At 44.2% G+C, this 12,804-nt stretch overlaps 1 protein-coding gene across 5 annotated transcripts in view; it reads right to left on the bottom strand.

The window, feature by feature from the left end:
- The window catches only part of LOC105482823 (filamin B), a 167,860-nt gene that overhangs the window by 83,122 nt on the left and 71,934 nt on the right, over positions 1 to 12,804 (bottom strand). For all 5 annotated transcript variants that reach the window (XM_071091970.1, XM_071091971.1, XM_071091967.1 and 2 more), the window contains exons 3-4: positions 11,710 to 11,807; positions 8,397 to 8,544 (exon numbers count right to left, since the gene is read on the bottom strand). In XM_071091970.1, the coding sequence (XP_070948071.1) occupies positions 8,397 to 8,544; positions 11,710 to 11,807 (246 nt within the window). The remainder of the gene's footprint in view (positions 1 to 8,396; positions 8,545 to 11,709; positions 11,808 to 12,804) is intronic.

Raw genomic sequence — 12,804 nt, 5'->3', positions numbered from 1 at the left:
AAGAGCTTGAACCCAGGAGGCAAAGGTTGCAGTAAGCCGAGATCATGCCACTGTACTCTAGCCTGGGCGACAAGAGCAAAACTCCATCTCAAAAAAAAACAACCAATTGTTATCCAGTTCAAGGATTCTTTTCTCTGTCCTTCCACCCTGCTATTGCGCTAATCCAGTGAGTTTTTATTTCAATTACTGCAATTTCCAGTTCTAAAATGTCCATTTGATTCTTTATATCTCCTAAATTTTTATTATTATTTTGCTGGGACATTGTATTTCTTTGTTGAGATTTTTACTTTTTTCATTTTTTTCATAATTGTTCTTAATCGCTTACTTAAGCCTTTTTTTTTTTTTTTTTTTTTTTTTTTTTAAAGATAGAGTCTCACTCTTCTTGCCCCGGCTAGAGTGCAGTGGCATGACCTCGGCTCACTGCAACCTCCACCCCCCAGTTTCAAGCGATTCTTCTGCCTCAGCCTCCCGAGTAGCTGGGATTACAGGTGCCCACCACCTCGCTTGGCTAATTTTTTTGTAATTTTCATCATGTTGGTCAGGCTGGTCTCGAATTCCTGACCTCAGGTGATCCGCCCGCCTCGGCCTCCCAAAGTGCTGGGATTACAGGCGTGAGCCACCATGCCTGGCCACTGAAGCCTTTTTTAATGACTGCTTTAAAATTTTTGTCATACAATTCTAACATCTCTATCACCTCAGTGTTGGCATCAAGTACCTTTTTCATTCCGTTTGAGATCTTCTTGGTTCTTGGTATGACAAGTGATTTTTTTTTTTTTTTTTTCTGAAACTGGATATTTGGGGTATCATGTAATGAGACTCTGGGTCTTCTGTAAATGTTCTGTTGTAGCTGGTGTTTTATGATACCACGCTGGCAGGGGAGGGAAGGATACACACCTTGTTACTAACAGTGGGGGAAGAAGTCTAGGTTCTCCATTCAACCTCCACTGATGCTCAAGATTGGGGGGCTCGTTACTGGTGCATGGGGGTGGGAGTTCTGGCTGGAGGGACTAGGAGTGCCTCATTACTTCTCCTCCATGGCGCGGGGGAGTGGCTTCCTTATTGCTAGACTGCTGTCAAAGCCTAGGCTCCCCATTCAACTCTGCGTGTGTAAGTGCGGAGCTGCACGTTTTTTCTGTGGTGTGGACCTGGAGTAGAGCAGTGATTGTTTAAAAGTTTTCTGGGCCGGGCGCGGTGGCTCAAGCCTGTAATCCCAGCACTTTGGGAGGCCGAGACGGGTGGATCACGAGGTCAGGAGATCGAGACCAACCTGGTGAACATGGTGAAACCCCGTCTCTACTAAAAAATACAAAAAAAAACTAGCCGGGCGAGGTGGCGGCGCCTGTAGTCCCAGCTACTCGGGAGGCTGAGGCAGGAGAATGGCGTGAACCCGGGAGGCGGAGCTTGCAGTGAGCTGAGATCCGGCCACTGCAACTCCAGCCCGGGAGACAGAGCGAGACTCCGTCTCAAAAAAAAAAAAAAAAAAAAAAAAAAAAAAAGTTTTCTGCCTCACTGCGCTGCCCTTTCCTGGTCTTCTGGCTGGACAGGGGAGCTTTTGTCGGCACTTTCTGTGTTGGTGCCCACTGGCATTTTCAGGTTGTTGGCTTCTTTCTTTGGCCAAATCTGGGATATATAAAGCAAAGTAAACCCAAGGAATTCAGTGCTGTGTCATTCCTCGAGTCCCAAGATCCCTGGTTGGTCTACCTCATCCTTTTTCAGAGTCTCCCTATGTTTTCCTTATGTATAGCCCAGGGGTTTTAGTTGTAGTTAGCAGAAAGAATTAGGAAAAGTCCTTCTATTCCATCTTCCCAGGAGCAGAAGTTCAAATATTACCTTTTTAAAAAGCTTTTTATTATGAAGAATTCCAAACTAGGCTGGGCACAGTGGCTCACACCTGTAATTCCAGCACTTTGGGAGGCCAAGGCAGGTGGATTAGCTGAGGTCAGGGGTTCAAGACCAGCCTGGCCCTCTGTCTCTACTAAAAATACAAAAATTAGCCAGGTGTGATGGTGGGCACCTGTAATCCCAGCTACTCGGGAGGCTGATGCAGGAGAATCCCTTGAACCCAGGAGGCAGAGGCGGAGGTTGCAGTGAGCTGAGATCATACCATTGCCCTCCAACCTGTGCAACAAAACTTCGGCTCAAAAAAAAAAAGGTTGGGCGCGGTGGCTCACACCTGTAATCCCAGCACTTTGGAGGCCGAGGTGGGCGGATCACCTGAGGTCAGCAGTTCAAGACCAGTCTGACCAACATGGTATAACCCTGTCTCTACTAAAAATACAAAACTGGGGGGGGGGTGTGGTGGTGCATGCCTGTAATCCCAGCTACTCGGGAGGCTGAGGCAGGAGAATTGCTTGAACCCGGGAGGCAGAGGTTGCGGTGAGCCGAGATCGCGCTACTGTACTCCAGCCTGGGCGACAGAGTGAGACTCCATCTCGAAAAAAAAAAAAAGAAAAAAAAGGAATTCCAAACACAGATGTAGAGAGCACTGCACAGTGGACCTCCTGCACCCAGCTTCAACAACTATCAACTCACAGCTGGTCTTATTTCACCTTCACTCCTGCCTCTTCCCTCTTCCTGTATTATTTTGACACAAATCCTAGACCCCAGATTTTTTATCCATAAACAATCACTATGTATCCTTAAAAGATACTCTCAAAGTACCCACAATACAAATACCACATTAAAAAACATAATTCCTTAATGTCAAATATTCAGTGTTCAAATTTTCAATTATCTTATAAATATCACTAATTTCTTACAGCACCTTGAGCTGCTGCTTTATCATGATTTTTTTTTTTTTTTTTTTTTGAGATGGCGGCTCACTGCAACTTCTGCCTCCCGGGTTCAAGCGATTTTCCTGCCTCAGCCTCCCAAGTAGCTGGGATTACACGCATGCACCGCCACGCCCAGCTAATTTTTGTATTTTTGGTAGAGACGAGGTTTCACTACATTGGCCAGGATGGTCTCGACCTCCTGACCTCATGATCCACCCATCTTGGCCTCCCAAAGTGCTGGGATTACAGGCGTGAGCCACAGCACCTGGCTATCATGAATTTTTTTAACCATCAGTTGGAATAGGATCCAAATAAGGTAACATATTACAAATGGTTGCTAAGTCTCTTAAGTCTCATTTAACCTCTGGCTGTCTCTCCATCACTTCCTTTTCCTTGCTACAAATCTGTTAAAGACACTAGGTCATTTGTTACTATACTCTGGATTTCTATTCATTTCCCAATAATTTAGTTTAAGAAAAAATGGCCGTAGACTGTTATATAATAAGATAATCTTTCTGCCTAAAAAGAAAGTAAGGCTGGCTCAAGCCTGTAATCCCAGCACTTTGGGAGGCCGAGACGGGCGGATCACGAGGTCAGGAGATCGAGACCATCCTGGCTAACACGGTGAAACCCCGTCTCTACTAAAAAGTACAAAAAAAAAAAAACTAGCCGGGCGAGGTGGCGAGCGCCTGTAGTCCCAGCTACTCGGGAGGCTGAGCCAGGAGAATGGCGTAAACCCGGGAGGCGGAGCTTGCAGTGAGCAGAGATCCGGCCACCACACCCCAGCCTGGGTGACAGAGCGAGACTCCGTCTCAAAAAAAAAAAAAAAAAAAAAAAAAAAAAAAAAAAAAAAAGAAAGTAAGGCAAAAATTGTAAAGAATTACAAATAAAGTCTAAAAGGTAGCCTTCCCACACTGCTCAGGAAGAAATGCAAAGCAAAAAAGATACACAGTTTAACTCAGCATAGAAAAAAGGCTGGAAATAAATACCTCAAACTTTGAAGGCAGAAATGAGACTGGCAGTTGGGAGGTGAGTTTCAAATTTTATTTCATATATTTTTCTTTTGCTTAAAATTTACATAACAGTCAGGTTATGTAACTGATATAAGCAAATGGATTTAAACATACACCTAATGGCCAAGCATGGTGGCTCATGCCTGTAATCCTACCACTTTGGGGGGCCAAGGCAGGAGGACTGCTTGAGCTCAGGATTTTGAGACCAGCCTGGGCAACATGGCCAGGCTGGTCTCAAAATAAAATATTAAAAAAATAAGCTGGGCATGGTGGTGCACACCTGTGGTCCCAGCTACTAGGGAAGCTGAGGCGGGAGAATCACTTGAGTCCAGAAGGTCAAGACTGCAGTTAGCCGTGATGGCATCACAATACTCCACACTGAGAGAGAGAGTGAGACTCTATTTCAAAATGACAACAACAAAAATAAGTAAATAAACATGCACCTAAAATACTAAAAGTCCCACTTCGCCTGACTCCAGCAGCCTAAGAAACAACTTACTCTGCAGCTTGTCAAAGGTCTGGGCTTGGGTTGGTCACCTGTGGCTAACCATGGTTGGTTAGGAGGCTGAACCACACCCCTACTCTGTAAACTCCTGTGGAGCTTTGCTTACCATGAAAGAAGACAACTGGCCCCCCTCTGATTACTCAGATAGAAGGATGCTTAAGGATTGCTCTACAGTAAATGCTTCATAGAGAACTAGATTTTTACAAAGATTTCTGATTAGCTTATGGACGAATGCTTTTCACATAGTTAACCCTGCAAGGAAGCCCACCACAAAGATCTGCGGCTGGAGGCCCACCTCACCCCAGCCCTCTCTCCTTTCAACCCACTGGAACTAAGCAAGGTAGGGCTCAGTGAATAGATCGACAAATGCTAACTGGCTGGCAACTGGCATCTATTAAACAACCAGGAAATAAAAAATAAAACAACACTTTCAAATCTTTTAGAAACAAGAAGATGAAACAGTCTTTCTTCCTGGGCTCAGGTGGCAGAAATGAAGCAATGTGGTCACGCAGAGGAGACCAAAACTGACACTGGCTTTCACCTCACCACATGACAAGAACAATATCTCACAGCCCCACCCATGTGGCCTTGTGACCCTGTCACCTAATATGACCATTTTTTCTTCCTACTTTAAAAAGGAGAGTGAGGCCACTTCCTCCTGAAAAATAAGCTGAATATAGGATTACCATATGATCCACCAATTCCACTTCTGGGTATATCCCTAAAATAATTGAAAGCAGGGTCTCAAACAGCACTTGTACACCCATGTTTTCATAGCAGAATTATTCACAATAGCCAAAAGATTGTAGCAACCCAAATGTCTATCAGCAGACGAATGGATAAGCAAAATATAGACATACAAAGGATTATTATTCAGCCTTAAAAAGGAATGAAATTCTGATACATGCTACAACATGGATGAATCGTGAAAACATATGACGAGTGAAGTAAGCCAGAGGAAAAAAAGACAGCACGTGACTATACTTCTAGGAGGTATCTAACAGACAGCATATGATTCCACTTCTAGGAGCTACCTAGAATAAGCAAATTCACAGAGACGGGGGTAGAATAAAGGTTACCAGGAGCAGAGGGGAGGACAGAATGGGGCGTTATTGTTTAATGAGTATGGAGTTTCAGTTTGGGAAGCTGAAAAAGTTCTGGAGATGGATAGCAGTGGCGTTTGCACAACAACGTGAATACACTTAATGCCACACTTAAAAATGGATAGTGAATTTTATGTTATGGCTATTTTCCCACAGTTTAAAAAAATGCAAAATGCACACATATAAAAAAATTTTTTTTTTTTAAAAAGGGTGTGTTTCCTCCACAAGTGCACCACATTTGCTAAGAGGCAGATGAAGGAAATGGCAATGACCAGCCACATTCCTGAACCGTAACAAGTGATCATTTTCTAGAAAATAGCACCGTGAAAGGAAACCGTCTCACATTAACAACAGGGAAGCCGGACAGCCACTGATAAGGTTATTACAAACATACATTATGCCTTGATTAGATTCAGTCCATTTGACCAATCTGGTTGACAAAGGATTTATTTGGTTGTTTGCAACTGTTTTGCCATTAAGGAAGCATAATCTTTACAATCAGAGATTCCTCATTCCAGCCACCACCTGTGGTATGCCTTAAAGAAAGCCCCACCTCTTTTTTTTTTTTTTTTTTGAGACGGAGTCTCACTCTGTCACCCAGGCTGGAGTGCAGTGGCGCGATCTTGGCTCACTACAACCTCCGCCTCCCGGGTTCAAGCAATTCTCCTGCCTCAGCCTCCTAAGTAGCTGGGACTACAAGCTTATACCACCACGCCCAGCTAATTTTTGTATTTTTAGTAGAGACGGGGTTTCACCTTGTTAGCCAGGATGGTCTCAATCTTCTGACCTCGTGATCTGCCCGCCTCGGCCTCCCAAAGTGCTGGGATTACAGGCGTGAGCCACCAAACCAGGCCAAAGAAAGCACTTTTAAAGCAAGTGAGGACATGCCAACCTTCAAGTGACTGTGAATGGGAGGAGGGCTCTGAAGTTCCTAGTCCCTACATAACACAAGTGATGTCACAGACCTCACACCTTACTGCAAACAGAACCTCAAATGGTAAGGGGTTCCTTCCAGAACTATCTGCTGGTCTATATCATGCCCAAAAAGTCAGATGAGAAGACCTGGCCACTGAGGTGAGAATAGTACGTGGTCAGCACCACTGCTCTAGCCATGTGTCATCTTAAGAATAAGCTGATTGGGAGGCCGAGTTGGGCAGATCACCTGAGGCCAGGAGTTGGAGACCAGCCTGGCCAACATGGTGAAACCCCATCTCTACTAAAAATACATAAATTAGCCAGGCATAGTGGTGGACGCCTGTAATCCCAGCAACTCGGGAGGCTGAGGCAGGAAAATTGCTTGAACCCAGGAGGCAGAGGTTGCAGTGAGCTGAGAACGTGCCACTGCACTCCAGCCTGGGCAACAGAGCATGACTCTGTCTCAAAAAAACAAAACAAAACAAAACACTAAGCTGATACCAAGCAGGAAAATGCTTTATTCAAAGGGAACCTATGTAGGGAAGGAACATCCTACAAGACACACGCCCTTAACTGTTCAGAAAGTCAGTGTCATTTAAAAAAAAAAAAGTTTTGGGAAATTATTTAGCATGAAAAGAGTCTAAAGAGAAATAACAAATGCAGTAAGTGAACCTTAATCAGATCTTAGTTTGTAAAACAACAACTATAAAAGACAATCTTAGGACAATAGGGAAATTCAAACACCAACAATACTATATGAAACTATTGTTAATTTTCTTACATATGGCAATGTATGCTTATGCAATGTATGCTTATGCTTATGCTTATGCAATGTATGCTTATGCAAGAGGATATCCTATTCTTAGGAGAAGCTTAGTGATGTACTGAGGACAGAACTGTCATCATGCTTGCAACTTATTTTCAAATAATTCAGCAATCATATACACAAACACATATGCAAATACACACAAAGGGCAAGAGAAAACCATTAAGCTAGAACGGTAACAACTGTCAATTCTGGGAGAAGATATACAGAATATTCTGTGTATAACTGTTATCCCACTGGGATAACATTTTTTTTTTTTTTGAGATGGAGGCTCACACACTTGGTCACCCAGGCTGGAGTGCAGTGGCATGATCTCGGCTCACTGCAACCTCTGCCTCCCGGGTTCAAGCAATCCTCCTGCCTCAGCCTCCTGAGTAGCTGGGATTATAGGCACCCACCACCACACCCGGCTAATTTTTGTATTTTTCGTAGAGACGGGGTTTCACCATGTTGGCCAGGCTGGTCTCCAACTCCTGACCTCAGGTGATCCGCCTGCCTCGGCCTCCCAAAGTGCTGGGATTATAGGCATGAACCACCGCACCCAGCTGATATTTTCTTAATTATGAAAAATGAGAAATAAAATGCACTCCTTCCCCTCCCCCATAGAAAAGGCGTTAAGTTGTATCTGGCCGTGTTGACCTTTACCAGAAACCACACTTTGCAGCCATGTAACTGTTCTCTTCACAAAGCTAGTGTGCCTGAAGTCAGGTGCCAGTCACAACGCCAAACACCTTGAAATGGCTTCTACCCACTATAATGTTCTAAGCAGAACGGTGTTCTTGCAGCTGCCTCACAGTCATAAACAGGATGTCTTAGCAAGGAAGTATCTGCCAGGGGTTAACAATAGCTCCCACTCCTGCTGGAAATCTGAGGCAGTCTTAGTGTAACAGAAGGAGAAATGAATCAGCAGCCAGATGGCCCACCCCCATCACTGACTATAGTGATCTGGGGCAAGACCAAACAACCCCGACTCCCTACCCCATGATTCCTCTTCTGAAAAATGGGAGCAATGGGCTACTGCACTAAAATCACCAAGCCGCAAACTTGCCCTTTCCATCTAAGCAGAAGGATTTCTTAAAGCCTTAGAAAAACAAGGCAGAATAAAACAGTCATAAAATGTGTTATAAAGGAGACTTGGGGTATCTTTGAGGATTACACCCATATATTTTTGTTTCCGAGAACATCACCCTTGAAGCCATGAAATCATCTCCAACACCAGAGGACATGTCTCCAACACAACATCAGAGGACCAACACTCACCTCTGCCATAGGCCCTGGCTTTCTTCGGGTTGAGTTTGGGTTTGAGAGGAGCCCCTGGCTTGAGCTTGGCTTTGGGGAACTGGGACAGGTAAGTCATAACCGAGTGCTCGTCCACATCCGGGTGAATGATTTCTTCAGGAGTGATGACCTAGGATAATGACATGGTGGATGAACACCCAGAACACATCACTTTGCAACTATTGAAGTGTTTGCAAATGCCTCTTAAATCAACCACTACAAACATTAGGAAACTGAGTCAGCTTCTCAATTAAGTGAAATTACATTAAACCAACAGACCAACATCAGTGTTTTTAACCATTTTTGAGAAATTGCAGGCCCCTTTGAAAGCTAGGGGCCCCTCTCCAAAAAATTCTGCATGTGACTTCCAAAAGTTCATTGTCCTCCCCATTCCCCAAAAGTCCATTTACTCCTCTGGTCAAAGCTTTCAAAAATGATAAAAGGATAAACTATAGCAAGTCAGGAAAATGAAGAAAGAAGCACACACAGGATGAGAGCATGTTACAAAAAAGTGCACAGGTTAACCAGCTTTTTCCTTTGCTCATATATTCATGGTCTGTATCTGTATTAACTCTACTAATTAAAAAAGGTAAATAAAAAAGAAACAACATGTAAATATTAGATATGTGATCTCAATATATTAGGAGCCATTAAAAAAATTGGGAAGCCAGGGGTGGTGGCTCATGACTGTAATCCCATTGCTTTAGGAGGCCGAGACAAGAGAATCACTTGAGGTCAGGAGTTTGAGACCAGCCTGGCCAACATGGTGAAATCCAATCTCCACTAAAACTACAAAAATTAGCCCGGTGTGGTGGCAGATACCTGTAATCCCAGCTACTAGAGAGGCTGAGGCAGGAGGATGGCTTGAACCCAGGAGGTGGAGGTTTCAGTGAGCCAAGATCATGCCACTGCCCTCCAGCCTGGGTGACAGAGGAGTAAGACGCCGTCTCTTAAAAAAAAAAAAAAAAGGCCGGGCGCGGTGGCTCAAGCCTGTAATCCCAGCACTTTGGGAGGCCGAGACGGGCGGATCATGAGGTCAGGAGATCGAGACTGTCCTGGCTAACACAGTGAAACCCCGTCTCTACTAAAAAATACAAAAAACTAGCCGGGCGAGGTGGCGGGCGCCTGTAGTCCCAGCTACTTGGGAGGCTGAGGCAGGAGAATGGCGTGAACCCGGGAGGCGGAGCTTGCAGTGAGCTGAGATCCGGCCACTGCACTCCAGCCTGGGTGACAGAGCAAGACTCCGTCTCAAAAAAAAAAAAAAAAAAAAGAAAGAAAAGAAAAAAGAAAAGAAAAGGCTGGGTGCAGTGGCTCATGCATGTAATCCCAGTACTTTGGGAGGCCGAGGTGGGCGGATCATGAGGTCACGAGTTCGAGATAACCCTGGCCAACATGGTGAAACCCCATTTCTACTAACAATACAAAACTAGCCGGGTACGGTGGCACACACCTGCGGTCCTAGCTACTCGGGAGGCTGAGGCAGGAGAATTGCTTGTACCTAGGAGGCGAAGGTTGCAGTGAGCTGAGATTGTGCCACTGCACTCCAGCCTGTGTGGCGGAGCAAGACTCCGTCTCAAATAAATAAATAAATAAATAAATAGGGAATGGGTGAATTTCTCTTGACATTCAGTTTAGGAGCAAGACTAGACCCATCCTAGACAGGTGACCTCCCTGAAGGTGCCACCTCAATTTCAGTACCATCACCTGACCCAGCCCTAAACAGCATGCAGAGTCCTCCCTGCCTCCAGTAATGGTGCTAAGGAGGTAAATCACACTTCCTCGGATGAACAGAGGCTCTGTCTCATGAACGAGGTTTACCATGTGCAACGAACAACAGACGTGTCCAACTTCCCTCCCCATGTGATAAAAAGCACCAGAAAACATTCTGACCATTAGCCTGCAGGAACAAAAGAGCTACTTGGGTTTGAACAGTCGCCTTCAATACATTCCATAAAAAGTAGGATGTGTGTCGATTTGGCATTTCTTCCCGGCAGCTCCTTCAACAACTTCACCCATGCCAACATCACATGAACGTAAAAAGGAGACGGTTTAGGTTTAAGCGGAGATGAAAAACACACCACACCACTTCCTGAGTGGACGAGCCAAGAAACAAATGGGCCATGTAAGAGAGACATGACTCCAAAACCAAACCAAAGAAACAGGCATGTTGTTCTACCTTCCAAGGGACCCTGTTACAAAATACACTGAACTCAGACCTCAGTGCAGCCTATAGCGAGGCCATCAGTCCCATGGCACTGGCTACCTGTAATCTTCCCTGGCTAGCCTTTGGACACGGGACTCATGGTGCCTAACTGTTAGAGGGAGTTTCTGGAAAGAAAACACTGGTTTTCCTCCCAGCTAGGAAGATCAGACTTCAACTAAGCAATGTGACTACTGTAGATTGTATCCAAGACTTACTTGATTTCTGAGTCCTCTTGTTATATTCCTATGATAGAATTACGGGTGATAGAGATTATTCCAGAGTTTCCATTAATGGTGGATTATCCCGGCTTACATGTTTTTAAAAGTTTTAAGTCGGCTGGGCGCAGTGACTCACACCTATAATCCCAGCACTTTGGGAGACCGAGGCGGCCAGATCATGATGTCAGGAGTTCGAGACCAGCCTGACCAACATGGTAAAATCTGTCTCTACTAAAAATACAAAAATTAGCCAGGCGCAGTGGCATGCACCTGTAATCCCAGCTACTCAGGAGGCTGAGGCAGGAGAATTGCTTGAACCCGGGAGGTGGAGGTTGCAGTGAGACGAGATCATACCACTGCACTCTAGCCTGGGCGACAGAGCGAGACTCCATCTCAAAAAAAAAAAAAAAAAAAAAAAAAAAACCAACAAAAGTTTTAAGTCCTGTGACTTTTCCTAAGCTACTGGATTAAAATTACCTTTTAAAATGTAGATTGAAAAATGTTCAAATACTATCAATTTCTTATGGCTCAACCTAATAGTTAGGGTTCATATTTGTAGTCTGGGGTTTAAAGGTAGCCTTCAAAATATTTAAAGAAGAAATACTAGGAAATTTGCCAGTGTGTGACAAAGAAGAGTGACATGAAAATTTCTAGATGATCTACATTAAACCAACACACTAAGATCTATAAGCACCTAAGTCAATAAGAACCTACTATTATGGGTAAACTGAGGAAGATGAGAGCGCATCACAGGCAATGCTCTTTTAAGTCTCAATGCCAAGAAGGTTGGGCTGCCTCCCTGACCCAGGAAGGCATCCACAGGACAAGCTAGTGGTGGGGGCAACCTCACAGGACCTGGCCCACTTGTGCATACCTGTGGGACACCCAGCCAGTCATCTGCCTGCTGCATGGCTTCTCGTGCGTTATCTACAGGCTTCTGCGGGTCCCAGGATTCCCAGTCTGGGCACAGACCTGTTAACAGAACACAAAAGATGCTTTTAGCATTAGCTGATCAAACAGATTAAAGGAAACCATGTGCCTAAACTAACCCCATTTGTTCTTTTAGTTCAGAGAATGGTTTTTTCTTAAAATCTGAGCGAATCATATATTTGATAGGCAAAAAGTATCACAGGTATGAGTGTGCCAGGGTATAAAATATCCTCCATCACTGAGACTTCTCCTCTGGGTGCTATGTTCTTGCATGAAGATGGGGATTATCCATTCCTTGAAGGAGTGGTGTTAAAAAATAAACAAAGCTTGGAAAAAGCCCGGTGCCTTTATGCAGGAGGGATTTTTTTTTTTTAAACTCTATTCCTGGATATACCTAAAAAGTCTAGAGTAGCATCCTGTGTGATTCAAAAACCCACTTGCTCAAAGGTGCAAACCTAGAATTATCTTAAAAGGCTTTATAAGCACAAGAGGTAAAGGACTAGAGTAAAAACTCCCAGGTTTAAATTGGAAAGAGGTATCCTAAAATGTGTCCTTAAATGGAAGTAAAAAAGAGGATATTAGGAAATCAATTAATGCTGCACTTTGAATTTTTCCTGGATGACACCAACTTATAGACGCTCAAGGAAGAATGAGGCCTTCAGCCCTCCCCTACCCAACTACACTAGTTCTGCTTTGAGTACGTCAAGAACCACTAACTAAATACTAATGTGCCCAGTAAATACAGAATACACAGTAAATGGAAAATATGATTAATACCTTTTTTTTATTATTAAAATCAACTTTAGGGGGTGTGTGTGTAAACTCTGGCTCTGGTCTTTCTACCCATCAGTCTAAACCCTCCAGTGGGAATAATTACAGCCTTCATATACACTCAGCCACTAAGAAATAAGCAGCCTATCAAGGGTGGAAAAGGCTCCAGTTGAATCCTGACCAAGTGCTATTTCACAGTAACACAGAAAGAAAAGGGTGGAGAATGCCATATATAGTCAAACCAGTGGTTAATAAAAATGGGTACTTT

Source organism: Macaca nemestrina, chromosome 2 (genome assembly GCF_043159975.1).
Source record: "Macaca nemestrina isolate mMacNem1 chromosome 2, mMacNem.hap1, whole genome shotgun sequence".
In the NCBI taxonomy this organism is placed as follows: Eukaryota; Metazoa; Chordata; class Mammalia; order Primates; family Cercopithecidae; genus Macaca; species Macaca nemestrina.
The sequence above is the reverse complement of the archived record's forward strand: the minus strand, read 5'-3'. Positions and strand labels throughout refer to the sequence as shown.